The sequence below is a fragment of the Manis pentadactyla genome, chromosome 19, assembly GCF_030020395.1.
Source record: "Manis pentadactyla isolate mManPen7 chromosome 19, mManPen7.hap1, whole genome shotgun sequence".
Taxonomy (NCBI): Eukaryota; Metazoa; Chordata; class Mammalia; order Pholidota; family Manidae; genus Manis; species Manis pentadactyla.
In genome coordinates this window covers 10,671,506-10,686,067 of record NC_080037.1, presented here as the reverse complement: position 1 = coordinate 10,686,067, position 14,562 = coordinate 10,671,506, and the positions used below count along the sequence as shown (strand labels likewise).

At 36.5% G+C, this 14,562-nt stretch overlaps 1 protein-coding gene across 6 annotated transcripts in view; it reads right to left on the bottom strand.

The window, feature by feature from the left end:
• ASH1L (ASH1 like histone lysine methyltransferase) overlaps nt 1–14,562 on the bottom strand; it is a 223,029-nt gene that overhangs the window by 49,628 nt on the left and 158,839 nt on the right. For all 6 annotated transcript variants that reach the window (XM_036922448.2, XM_036922447.2, XM_057495015.1 and 3 more), the window contains one exon: nt 12,507–12,601. In XM_036922448.2, coding sequence (XP_036778343.2) covers nt 12,507–12,601 — 95 coding nt within the window. The remainder of the gene's footprint in view (nt 1–12,506; nt 12,602–14,562) is intronic.

Below are 14,562 nucleotides of genomic sequence, written 5' to 3'. Positions count from 1 at the left end.
GGCAAGTGAACCCAATATCCCCCAAAGAAAAGATACAGTGGTAGTTCTTTGAGACAAAGTGATAATGTATGAGTGAAATGCATGCCATCAAAGTGGATTATAAATAATGATAAAAGTCACTAAGACATAACTGTTAAAAGTTTTACTAAAAACAAAACAAAAACCAAACCACTAGTAGAATTCAAGTTTTTTATTTTGTCAGCCTGGAGAAAAACAGCCTGGAGAGGGGGAGAGACCCAGAAAGGCAGGGATATTGTGAAAATTTTCCCCCATTGGAAGAATGTAAACACCACATAGGCAAAGATCTTCACCTGTTTTGTTTACTGATGTACTCCAAGCTTCTAGAAAATTACCTGATCAAAGAGTAGGTATTGAATAAATATTTTCTGAATGGATGAAAAAATATATTCCATGGCATGAACTTTGAGGTACCCCATAACTATTCTCTCTTTTAACTTTATTAAGTAATATCATTACCTTTTCTATTTCTTGACTTCTACTCTTCCAATCACAATTTTTCTTTTATTTGCTTGGTTTATTAATTTATTTTTCCCCAGCTTTACTGAGACACAATTGACATACATCATTGTATTAAGGTGCATAGCATAATGGTTTGACTTACATATATTGTGAAATGATTACCACTGTAAGTAACATCCATCATCTTACAGATTAACAATAAAATGAGAAAGAAAAAAAAGAAAAAAAAATTGTTCCCTTGTGATGAGAACTCAGGATTTACTCTCAACAGTTTTCTTACATATCATAGAGCAGTGTTAACTACAGTAATCATGAAGTAGATTATATACCTAGTATTATGCATCTTGTAATTGGAAGTTCATACCTTTTGACCACTTTTCTCCTAGTTCCCCTTCCCTTCCCTGGCCCTTGTCTCTGGTAATCTGATCCCTTTTTATGAAATAAATACTAATTAAATAAAAAAAGACTCCACATATAAGTGAGATCATACAGTATTTCTGACTTTATTTCACTTAGCTTAATGCCTCAAGGCCCACTAGTGCAGCCACAAATGACTAATATCCCATTTCATATAAATATACTTCCACTTTTGTATCCATTCATCCCTTGATGGACACTAAGGCTGTTTCCATGTTTTGGCTATTCCAAATAATGCTATGAACAAGGCGGGACAGATATCTTTTTGAATTCAGTGTTTTTGCTTCCTTTGGGTATACTCCCGGCAGTGGAATTGCGGGATCATATGGCAGTTTTATTTTTAATTTTTTGAGGCACCTCAATACTGTTTTCCATACTGACTATACGAGAATAATTTCTTAAACACAACCAGCTTCCTCCCGCATTTACATTCTCATGTGTCATTCCTCCTACCTAAAACTGAATCCTCTACACCAAATTATGTCCTTTTCCTCATTCTAAACCTTACATAAAAATCTGTAAATTTAACATAGCTATTGTAAAGAACCACATTCAACCTTGATGACTAGAGCTGATCTCTCGACTATGGTAGTATAATTAATTTTATCAATCTTTTCCCTGGTATTTATGCATTTTCTGGTCTTCTCAAACTATGTCATGAAGATATTCTCTTATCACATATATGATAAGGAATTAATATCCAGAATATATAAACAGAACTCCTATAATCTACAGAAGAATAAAAAGGAAAGGAATCAATTTAAAAAAGGACAAGGACTGTCAAGAATTGCTGGTGGCAATGTAAAATGCTGCAGCTACTTTGGGAAACAGTATGGTAGTTCCTAATAAATGCAGACTAACCACGTGATCCAGCAATTCCACATGTGGACATATACATACAACGGTCCTCAATAGAGAACTGTAAACCAATGTTCACAGCAGCATTATTCACAACTACAAAAACGTAGAATCAATGGATGAATGGATAAATAAAATGTGTGTGTGTATGTGTGTGTACACACACAAAGTAATATTATTTATTATTAATAAGGAATGAAATTCTCATATATGCTACAACATGGAACAACCTTAAAGACATCACACTAAGTGAAATAAAACAGGCACAACAGGATGAATATTTTAAGAATACACTATATAGGGTATCTAAAATAGTCAAATTACAGAGATAGGAAGAGTTAACAGTGGTTACCATGGGCTGGGTAGAGGGGAAAATCGGGGATTATTATTTAATGAGTACAGAGTTTCAGTGTGGGATGATGAAAAATTTCTGGAGATGAATGGGGGTAAGAGTTGCATAATAATATAAATGTACTTAATGCAACTGAACCTTACACTTGAAAATGGTCAAAATGTAAAGACCTGAATGTAAGTCACAAAACCATAAAACTCTTAGAAAAAAACATAGGCAAAAATCTCTTGGACATAAATATGAGCAACTGCTTCATGAACATATCTCCCCGGGCAAGGGAAACAAAAGCAAAAATGAGCAAGTGGGACTATATCAAGCTGAAAACCTTCTGTACAGCAAAGGACACCACCAATAGAACCAAAAGGCATCCTACAGTATGGGAGAATATATTCATAAATGACAGATCTGATAAAGGGTTGACATCCAAAATATATAAAGAGCTCACGCACCTCAACAAACAAAAAGCAAATAATCCAATTAAAAAATGGGCACAGGATCTGAACAGACACTTCTCCAAAGAAGAAATTCAGATGGCCAACAGACACATGAAAAGATGCTCCACATCGCTAGTCATCAGAGAAATGCAAATTAAAACCACAATGAGATATCACCTCACACCAGTAAGGATCGCCACTATCCAAAAGACAAACAACAACAAATGTTGGCGATGATGTGGAAAAAGGGGAACCCTCCTACACTGCTGGTGGGAATGTAAATTAGTTCAACCACTGTGGAAAGCAGTATGGAGGTTCCTCAAAAAACTCAAAATAGAAATACCATTTGACCCAGGAATTCCACTTCTAGGAATTTACCCTAAGAATGCAGCAGCCCAGTTTGAAAAAGACAGATGCACCCCTATGTTTATCGCAGCTCTATTTACAAGAGCCAAGAAATGGAAGCAACCTAAAAGTGTCCATCAGTAGATGAATGGATAAAGAAGAGGTGGTACATATACACAATGGAATATTACTCAGCCATAAGAAGAAAACAAATCCTCCCATTTGTAACAACATGGATGGAGCTAGAGGGTATTATGCTCAGTGAAATAAGCCAGGCGGAGAAAGAGAAGTATCAAATGATTTCATTCATCTGTGGAGTATAAGAACAAAGAAAAAAACTGAAGGAACAAAATGGCAGTAGACTCACAGAACCCAAGAATGGACTAACAGTTACCAAAGGGAAAGGGACTGGGGAGGATGGGTGGGAAGGGAGGGATAAGGGGGATAAAAAAAGGGGGCATTAATATTAGCAGACCTAATGGAGGGGGTGGGGGCATGGGGAGGGCTGTACAACACAGAGAAGACAAGTAGTGATTCTATAGCATCTTACTATGCTGATGGATAGTGACTGTAATGGGGTCTGTGGGGGAGACTTGGTGATGGGGGGAGTCTAGTAAACATAATGTTCCTCATGTAATTGTAGATTAATGATACTAAAATAAATTTTTAAAAAATGGTCAAAATGCAAATTTTATATGTATTTTACATTTAACACAATTAATAATGTAACATACCAAAAACCATTGTATGCTTTAAATGGATGAAATGCAAGGTTTGTGAATCACTTCACAATAAATTAATACAACAGCATTAAGATTTTCTACACCATCCATTTAAAAGTTATTTAAAAGATTCAAAAGAAAAAGGAAAGCCTATTGTATATGCTCACATTTTTGCTTACTATGTTCCTTCTGCCTTTGTGATGTTCCAAGGATCCTTCTATATTTTTTTTCTATTTGAAGAACTTCCTTTACTCATAGGATAGGTCTGTAGGCAACAAACTTTGTTATCTTTCATCTACGAATGCTTTGATTGCCTCTTAATTCCAGAAGACTATTTTCAACGGGCATAAGATTCTTGATTGACAAGTTTTTCATTCAGCATTTGAAAAATGTGCCACTAACAAGGATTCAGATGAGAAATACTGTCATTTGAATTGTTTTATCCCTATAGGTAAGGAGTTAATTCTCATTGTTTTAAAATCATTTTGGCTTTACTATGAAGTTTGATTATATTATGTCTTGGCATGGGTTTCTTTGCAAGTATCCTGTTTGGGGTTTGCTCATCTTCTTGAGTCATTAGGTTTGTTTTCTGCCACATTTGGGAAGTTTTCAGCTGTTGTTTACTCAAGTACTAATCATCTTTTCTTTCTTTTCTCCTTCTAGGGCACTGGGAATGCATACTAGCTCTTTTATTACTGCCCCACAGCTTCTGCTTTGTGTTTTTAGAATTTAATGTATATTTTCTCTTTTGTTCAGATGGGGTAATATTTCATCATCTGGTTCACTGATTCTTTCCAGTGTCTCCTTTGTTCTGCTTCTGAGTATATCCTTGAGCTTTTTATTTGTAGGACCTAGAGTACAGATACTGGTGATTTGTGTTATCTCTTATTTTTTCTTGATCAACACATCTAAAGGTTACCAATTTTGTTGTTTTTTTCAAACCTTTGTTTTTTTATTGTCTGTTTGAAGATTTTATTGATTTCTATTTTTACATGGTTATAGTAAATCAAGGGGAAGGGGTATTCACTCTATGATAAACAAAATAAATACCATTTACTCCTCACAGCTCAGGTTGGAAATAGTCTTAATAAATAGGTGAAGATGCTGAGATGTAGATAAGTCAGTTGCTCAAGATTACCTAGCTACAGGAGTGTGGGATGGGAAGAGGAGTCCATATGTGTGTTTGATTCTAGAATGTGTCAAGGGTCCCCAAGACCACCTTCATGTTCGGTGACTCATAGGACTCAGTATATAGTCATATTCGTGGCTATACTTTGGTACAGTGCAAAATCAGTAAAGGGAAAAAGTACATTGGGCAAAACTGGAAGAAAATCAGGCACAAGTTTATAAAAGTTTTCCCCCAGTAGAATCACACAGAATGTAATCTTTGGCAATGCTTTGTGACAAAAATATTAAAATCTTATCTTAATATTATATATTATGACAATACATTATGTCTATTGAGGAAGTTCATTAGAAACTCAGTGCCCAAGGATTTAACTGATGTCTGGTCACATAGGTACCCTTTTGCCTAGAATCTACCAAAATTAGAGACCCTTAGAATGAAAGCAGATATTCAGCATAAACTATACACTTTATTCACAGTAGGCACAGTAAGACAATCTTACCATTTAGGGAAAGTTTTATAGTACTTAAGATTCAATACTCAAGTTCACAGATGTCAGCCAATGGCTGACCTTGCAAGCATGCCTTTCTAGGAATAGAAGTTTTAGGTTTGCTATTTTAATTATTTTGTGTTCTTTCCACTGCTTCAGGAAAAGCAGTCTAGATTTGGCGTGACTCTAATGACTGGTAGTGGCAACTGACAAGAACTATGTTGATAAAGGTTCTCAATTATTTTCTGTGCTTGGCAGGAAAGGGTATCCTGATATACTTAACAATAACTGCCAGAGATAATGCAAGGGGGGGCCTATCTACTAAGTAACAGATTCTTGTTGACCAATAGTCTACTGCAAAAACAACTTCAATTTAGTAATTACCTTTTATTGAATGATTCCTATGTGTCAGGTGTTGTGCTAAGTATTTAACATGCACTATTTTACTTAATATTCACACTAATTTGTTTTACAATAAAGAATCTAAGGCCTTCAGATGTTCAACATTTTTGCTCCCAAAATTCCCAGAAGAAAAGTATGAATCTCCTTATGCATTTTTAAGTTGCATTTTAGAGAGTTGCAAATGATGGTTAAGTCACTGTAAAATAATGAGTCTGGGAGTTGGGGAGCGTGGGTGGAGAGGGAGGGAGAAGGGGATTAAGGGGCATTATAATTAGCACATATAATATAGGTAGGTCATGGGAAAGGCAGTATAGCACAGAGAAGACAAATAATGACTATACTATCTTACTATGCTGATGGACAGTGATTGCAGTGGGGTGGGGGGGACTTGATAATATGGGTGAATGTTGAAACCACAATGTTGCTCATGTGACACCTTCCTAAGATTGTATATCAATGCTACCTTAATAAAAAAAATGAGTCTGCATACCATAAAGATTCAATACTCACCATTACTCATTAAAAAAGAACTCTTTAACTTTAGAAATTTAATTTTTTATCCTTGAACATTATTTCTATTTCACTTATTCCAAAAAATTTTACCTTTATATTTTTTATGCTTGAAATTATTTTATTGAATCTACTCTCCTACTTCATAAAAAAGTATTTTAACATTTAAAAGTACCAGGGACCATAAGGCTGTATTGAGGTAAAATGCACCCTTTAAAGTGTACTATTTAGTGGGTTTTTGTATACAAATTGTGCAACCATCACCACTGTGATGGTTAATATTATGTGTCAACCTGGCTAGGTCACAGTACCCAGACAGCTGATCAAACATTCTAGATGTATCTGTGAGGGTATTTTATGATGAGATTAACATTTAAGTCACCAGGCTCGGAGGAAACAGATTATCCTCCATAATGAAGGAAGAATTCATCCAATCACCATAAGGCTTTAGTAGAAGAGTTTGGACTCGCCAGCCTCCATAATTATGTGAGTCAAGTCCATAAAATAAATTTCTTTCTCTATACATATCTTATTGGTTGTTCCCTTGGAGATCTCTAATATAAATAACATCATTTCAGAACATTTTCATCATCCCCCCAAAAATCCCTCTTCCTATTAGCAGTTATTCCCCATTCTACCCTGAACTTTGTTCTTGGAAACCATTAATCTACTTCATGTTTCTACATATTTGCCTATTATAGGCATTTCATATAAATGGAATCATAAAACATGTTGTGTTTTGTGACGGTCATCTTTCGCATAGCATGTTTTCACTGTTTATCCATGTTGTTGCATGTGTCTACTTCGTTTCTTTTTATGCTGAATAACATTTAATTGTATGGATATATCACATTTTATTTATCCACAGATGTGTGGGTAAAATTGTAAAATTTCCAGACTATCTTGCCTGGCTTCAGTACATCTGTATATCAATAGGCGATCAGAGGTGGGAAGAAGTATGGCTTTAGTGCATTTGCATCATTCCTCAGGGGTGGAGAGCAGTTCATTTCCATATCAATGGGTAATTACCTGGGCAACCCAGGGTGTGTCTGAACCTGAGAGGTTAAGAGGAAGGGGCTGGCTTGCTTGCTGGCTTCTTCTGGAGCAGAGGAGAAAGACGGCCCTGGACTGCAGTTTGTAAGCAATAAACAGGTTTTAAACTTTATTAGAGGTATTTTACCCTGGGATTTCCTCTCCCTGGACTTACATCTGGCGCAGTCAGCAGGATTCCTCTGAACCTGAAATCTGTCATAATGGGTATGACCTTTGGGAGGGCCGACATTAGAAATGATGGGGAGAAGTAGCGCTAGCACCAAGGGACGTGTGTCTACACTCGGTGGTCGTGAAGGCGCCACCACTGCTGCTGCTGGCCGCGCCGACCCTAGCCCGTGGCCCAAGCCTAAGGCTACTGCTTCTGCCACTGCTGCTGCTTCTGCTCCCGGCTGGAGTCTGGTCACATCTATGGAAAGGAGCAGGGGTCCAATACATCTTCATAGAGAAGCAACTGGCTGCTGTGTACCATGCCTTGCTGGCTTCAGAGCCCATTGCTGGAAAAGCTCCAACCACGGTAATAACCACCTATCCCATCACGAGGTGGGTGACAGACTGGACCCAGAGGCCATGGAGTGGCATGCCACAGACACCTACTATATATCATGTGACTGGCCATTTGTCTTTGGCATTCCCAGGGAATGACGAAGCAGAGACAGTGGCCCAGGTGTGCTGGCTAGAAGGAAACCCTGCCTCTAATGTGGCCCAATGGCTACATCAGTGTTGCACGTGGAGCAAAAGACAATGTGGGCTATAGCCCATCGGTGGGGCTTGCCGTTGACCTTTGAAGAAGTCAGCCGAGCCCAGGAGTGTCCTGCACGTTGTGCAGATCAGCAAACAACCAAGAGGGGCCCAGAGCCTCTTTGCAGTCTATGGCCAGTCGCCGGTGACTGACAGCGATCAAGGCACCCACTTTATTGGACATGTGTTACAAGGATGGGTGCAGCAATTAGGAATAAAATGGACATGGCCCTGGACATTTCAACACATGGACCAGCGATGGCTGGCTCTTCTGGCACCTTGGGAAAAAGGCCTGGAAGCTGGCCTCCTGTGTATTCCTGGAATAACAGCAAAGTGGCCCCCCAAATCACAGTTATTCGCTTCTACACAGTTATTCGCTTGTGTCCTGGATGCACCCCCTGGCTGCAGCTGCCGCGTGATGGCTGGAATGGATGAGCTTTGGATTTAATCTGCATGGGACTTTGAACCTGGCTGAATGAATCCTCTGGCTTGAGAATTATGGTTGTATTGCTGTTGTCAAGAAAAAAATGCTTAAAGAGAAGCTTGACTTTGTCTAATGTTTGGTAAAAGTTTTGTGAGCAATCTAGCATGGTTGTTAGGAATGAGTACACAAGTGTAGAAACATATTTTGTGCTTAGTGAGAGATTGTGCTGTAAAGTACATTTACTTAATCTGCATAGGCTGAATCCTCTGGCTTGAGGATTATCAAGATTTTATTGCTGTTGCTACTGTATGTTATTAGATTGGTCTGAAGAGGAGGAATGAGTAAATTATAAAACTAGATTGCTGGAGGGGTGGCCTGTGGGTAAAACTGTAACACTTCCAGAATATCTTGCCTGGCTTTAGTACATCTACATATCAATAGGCATTTAGAGGAGGAAAGAAGTATGGTTTTAGTGCATTTGCATCATTCCTCAGGGGTGGAGAGAAGCTTATCTCCATTTCAATGGGTAATTACCTGGGCAACCAAGGGTGTGTCTGAAACTGAGAGGTTAAGGGGAGGGGGCTGGCTTGCTTGCTGGCTTCTTCTGGAGCAGAGGAAAAAGATGGCCCTGGACTGCAGTTTGTAAGCAATAAATGGGTTTTAAACTTTATTTCTCCCTTTGACTGATTTCGGTTTTTAGAGGTATTTTGCCCCGGGAATTCCTCTCCCTGGACTTATAGATGGAAACTTGGGTTGCTTCCACCTTTTGGTTATTATGAATATTGCTTTTATGAAATATTTGTGTATTAAGTTTTCATGTGGACATATGCTTTCAGTTTTCTTGGGTATATACCGGCAGCAGAAATGCTGGGTCATATGTTAACTCTATGTTTAGCTTTTTTGAGGAATTGACAAAATGCTTTCCAAAAAGGTTTATAACACTTCACATTCCTGCCTGCAATGTATGAGGGTTCCAGTTGCTTCACATCCTTATTAATCCTTTAATTAAAGCCATCCTAGTGGGTGTGAAGTGGTATCTCATGGTTTTGATTTCCATTTCCCTAATGACTAATGATGTTGAACATATTTTCATGTGCATATTGGCCATTTGTGTATCTCCTTTGGAGAAATGTCTCTTCAAACTGTTAACCCATTAAAAAATGTATTATCTTTCATTGTTGAGATAAAATAGTTTTTTATATGCATTTTGGGTTTGGATACAAATCTCTTAATTAACATATGATTTGCAAATGTTTCTCCCATTCTGTGGGCTGCTTTTTCAGTTCCTTGAGCTCCTATTTGTCCCTTTTTTCTTATGTAGCACATGATTTTGGTGTTATATCTAAGAAATTGTTGCCTCATCTAAGGTCATGAAGATTTACTCTTCTATGTTTTCTTGAAAGAGTTTTGTAGTTTTAGGTCTTATATTTAGGTTGATGATAAATCTTGAGTTAATTTTTTTATATTGTGTGAGACAAATTTCTAATTTCATCATTTTGTAAGTGTACATCCAGTTATCACAGAACACTGTGTTGCAAAGATCATGCTTTCCTTATTGAACTGTGTGGCACTCTTGTCAAAAATCAGTTGACCATAAATATAAGGTTATAATACAAATTTTGATAAATATTTATCATGAAAAGCTAAATTTATTTGAAAAGCACTTCTCTAATGAGATAAAGAAATCTGATTTCATTAAACATTAACGAATATTACTTTTCATTTATTGAATCTGATTCCATCAATGGTAAAACGCATTATTATTTTATTTATATAACTATTTTATTCACATAATTAATATGGCAAAGACTGAGGTTCTGAACCTAGGTCTGGCTGACTCAGTCATACTCTTTGTTTATATGATACTAGAACTGACTTGTTCAAAACAACTGCCTTGCCTCTCTATATTCATTATAAAACATTATTTGAGCAACAAAATAGCACTGTACAAAAAATATTCTGGACTGATTTTAAGCCCTGTTTCACAGGAAAAAAGATTCACTACTTGGATAGGTTTTTCTGCTATTTATTCAGACGGGCCTTAGTGAGAGATGAAAGTGGGGACTTTAATAATAAAATCTTTTATTTAAATTAAAGATTTCTATTCTGGACCTCAGTACTTGTGCCAGAGATGTGACAGAAGTATTGGTCTATGCATTATTTTTCCTGTCTCCTTTGGAATTAACCAACTCCTTCATTCCCTTGAATAGTTAGCGCTTCATTCCAAGATCTAAGCCAATTTCCTATCCAGGACAAAACCTGTATGACTAAAACATTCGTGTTTTCCCTTAAATAGTATCTTTAAATTACTCCTTACTTTCAAAGCCTATTTATGACTAGCAGGTTCTAGGAAATAGCTAAAATATGCTGAGAATCTGTTTCCAACTGCTATACATCACTAGTAAAAATAAAAGGCTCTTTTAAAAGGAACTTAAGAAACTAAACTCAGAGGATATGGAACTTACTCATACCTTCATTAAGTGAGCACTAGTAGAGCAGTCTAACTGACAATTAAACCTTGTAACTTTATGTTGCAGTTAAACCATTCTCCAGCCATCCAATACAGAACTGAAGCAAACTAATCTTTATTGCAGAACATGTCTACCCCAGCTGCTTTAAATACACTGTTGGTACTGGGCCCTCTGGGCGGAAAAGGGATTAGATAACCATAACAGAGAGAAGAGGCCCATAGATAAGAGGGTTAAGTGAGTCACAGTTGAAGAGAACATATATAGCTTAGGATCAACAGCTACTACAAAAGTAAGTTGTTTCTTAGAAAAAAATTGTCATCTACATTTAATAATTTATCCTAATTTCTCCTCCTTTTCTTTCATTTGTACAACAAATATTTGTTAAACTTCTGTTATGTATTAGGCACTAGGAAATCAAAGGAGAGTAAGAAAGATATGATCATGCACTCCCAGAGCTTATATTCTAATGGGGGGGAGAGAGATTAAAAAAATGAATAAATAAATATAGTGATTATGGATTATGGAAAGAAATAAACAAGGTGCTGTGATACAGAATTAAGAGAGAGGACCTTCTTTGGTGGACAATTAGGAAAAAATTTTTAAAGAAAATGCTATTTAGGCTGATACTGACATTAAATTCATCTTTGAAGGATGATAAGAACCCAAACACAGGAAGAGTTTGAAGAAGAGATTTTCAGGCAATGGGGATAATAAGCATAATGATCCTCTGGTGGGAAAGTGCTTGGTATGTTCTAGGATCTGAAAGAAGACCAGCAAGACATAATGAAGTAAATAAGGGAAAGATGGGAACAGACAGTTGGGGAACGACAGGATAGTCAGGGAACAGATCATTCTTAAAGTTCAGGGTAAGGAGTCAGTAGTTTCCTCTAATAGAAAGTTAATGAAAAGTTGTATGTATAATCTAGTTTAAGTTATAAAATTCTTTCTCTTTTTACTGTGTGTAGAGTGGATTGGCAGGGAGCAAGAATGGAAGTGGGCAGATCTGTCAGAAGGCTATCGCAGTAGCCTGAGCAAAAGATAACAGTGGCATGGACTTGAGTCACGGCAAAGGAATTAGGAGGTTAAGTAGGATATATTTCAAGTACAGAAATAACAGAATTTAGAGATGGACTGGATGAGGCACTGAAAGAATAGCGGGGGTCTAGGACGATGTCTTAGGTACCCTTTATTTACCTGATAAACTCAAAAGTAGGATTCTAGAAGGTACTATTAACCAAATGCTAAGTAAAGCTTTAACATTTTTTCCAAAAATAAATATAAAGACAAATCTTGCACAATTTTCAAGCAGATAAATGATCAGGAAAAGTGGTGGGCTCTCTTCCTTTGATTATTACACATCCACAAATCATCTCACTCTTTTTGAACATGGAAAACATTTCAAACTGAACTGATGAATCGTTGGGTTTTCCTAGATGACATACTTAGGGAACTGAATGCTACAGATATACTGCTGTTTATTGAAACTCCAGTGAGTAAGACTTATGTCATTTTGACTCTTAGACAGCAAAGAATTTGCAGAATTCTTCAGAGTATTAAATGATAAAAAAAGAGCTTGGCCCCACTGGAGATGTAGAAATAGTAACAAGAACACAAAGAACATTTCACCCAAACTCAAGAAATATCATCTCTTCATAGCAATATATTGTGTATACTAAGTACTCACCAACATGAATGGGGGCTGGGAATAATCCATATTCATGCTCTCCTGGAGTGTATTCCAGCTTTTCTTTCTTTAATTGGATCAATCGGTTCTTTGGGCTGTTATAAAAGAAGGGAAAACAGTCATAGGCAATGAAATTTTCTCCTGTGGTCAAATATCAGAAAACATATCACATTAACAAGCACATTTGTTTTAACAATGGCTTAAAATACTAAAGGCATATTTTTGGGGTGAATGTAACTTCATATAATTTAAAAATCTACATTTCTGGAATTGTCTTTTAGGCATTATATATAAGAAATTAGTATTCTCCACAAGTTGTGCAGAAGAAACTTATCAGCATTCTCCACAAGTTGTGCAGAAGAAACTTAAATTCCAGATCTGATCATAACAATTATCTTATTTGGGTAATGACTTATAGTTTATAGAGAACCTTCACATGTTATCATTTCTATCAACCCTGTGAGGTAGGTAAGAGGAAATTTAGCTCTAGTTTACAGATCTGAAAACAGATGCTCTATGAGGTCAACTGACTTGCCATAATTTTACTAGCTGGCAAGGAGATTTAAGAGGAAAACCTCAGTTTCTTGCTCAATTCCTACTCACTATTCTCTGTTTTATTCTACAGTGTCTCCCCATAGGCTTACTGCTTCCACTCATCTTACTGGTCTGTGTTCCTATGCAATGAATCTCAAGAGATTTCATAAATATGTAAAAAGAGGGGGGAAAAAAGAAAGCAAGCAAAAAAAAGGAAATGAGAAGGAAGAGCTTCTATTCTAAGAGAGCCTCATTCAGTCTCTTCTCATTTTATTTTGGCTTACAGTAAATAAGGCAAGGCTGACCCATATCTTTTCTCTATGAATTACAACATACTTCTATGAATTACAACATACAGCCTTTTAAAAACCAAGTCTAGACTATTAGATCTTGTAATAAGTAGACATACTAATACATACTTTGATGAGAAAATTAAGGTGCAAAGAAGTTATTTGTAGAGCATGAAGATTTATTCTTTCTAGTGGATCACTTGTCTATTTATTCAACAATTACTGGGCACTCATTAAACCCAGGTCCTGTTCAAAGTGCTAACAAACAGTGGTGACTAAGATAGCTTATATTCTTCTTGGGTAGAAAGACAATAAAGAAATAAGAAAAACTAAGAAAACAGGGAAAAAAAACAGAAAGTAATAAATGCTAGACAAATAATTGTGATGGTTAAAGAATAACTGGGGAAGGCTTTTCTAGGTAAGAGACTTTTAAACTAAGATGTAAATGTTACTGAGATATCAGTCATGAGAAGATCTGAGAAATGGAGGAAGATCAGATAGAGGAAATATCTGGCATAACGTCCAAGCTGTAATGAGATTGGAGAACTACAGGAAATGAAAGGAGGCTGAAGTAGTCCAGATGAAGTCAGAAACTAGGTCATGTGAAATTTTTAAACACTGGTAAGGATTCTGGGAAACAGTTACAAAGAAGGAAAGGAAAGATACTAGATTGTTCTACTTATCTCTAAAGACCACTTTTTTCATTTAAAAAACTTACCCAAAATAGTGATTATAAACAGAAAGGTTAATTTTTAAATCCAACTAAAAGTTTTATTTCTTTATCATCAAAGCCAAATAAATCAAGAAAACTGTCTAGAACCATGCACTCTCTATCAAAGAAAATTTGGCCCACAAATATAGATTCAAGATACACCTAACCTAATCTGGCTAAATAAGAAAACATAAAAAGGTTTCATATGCTAAAATAGGAATGGAAACAAAACTGGTATTTTACCCTGCTACAATTAGAGTAAGCAAGCACATAACAACAGTAGCTAGGGAAGAAAATACTTGGAACACTAAAGTGAACACATACACAAAACCACAAAAAAAATCCAGGGTAACCTGTATAGATCTAGTCTCCGAAATAAATGAAACCTTGAATACATCCTCCATTAATTACTGACTGACTCTCCATCCTAACAAGAACAATTTTATCCTTGATTTTGCAGTGCAGATGTCTTAAGATAGTTGATACCACTATGGCTATGATAATGACATGAGCAACTGTT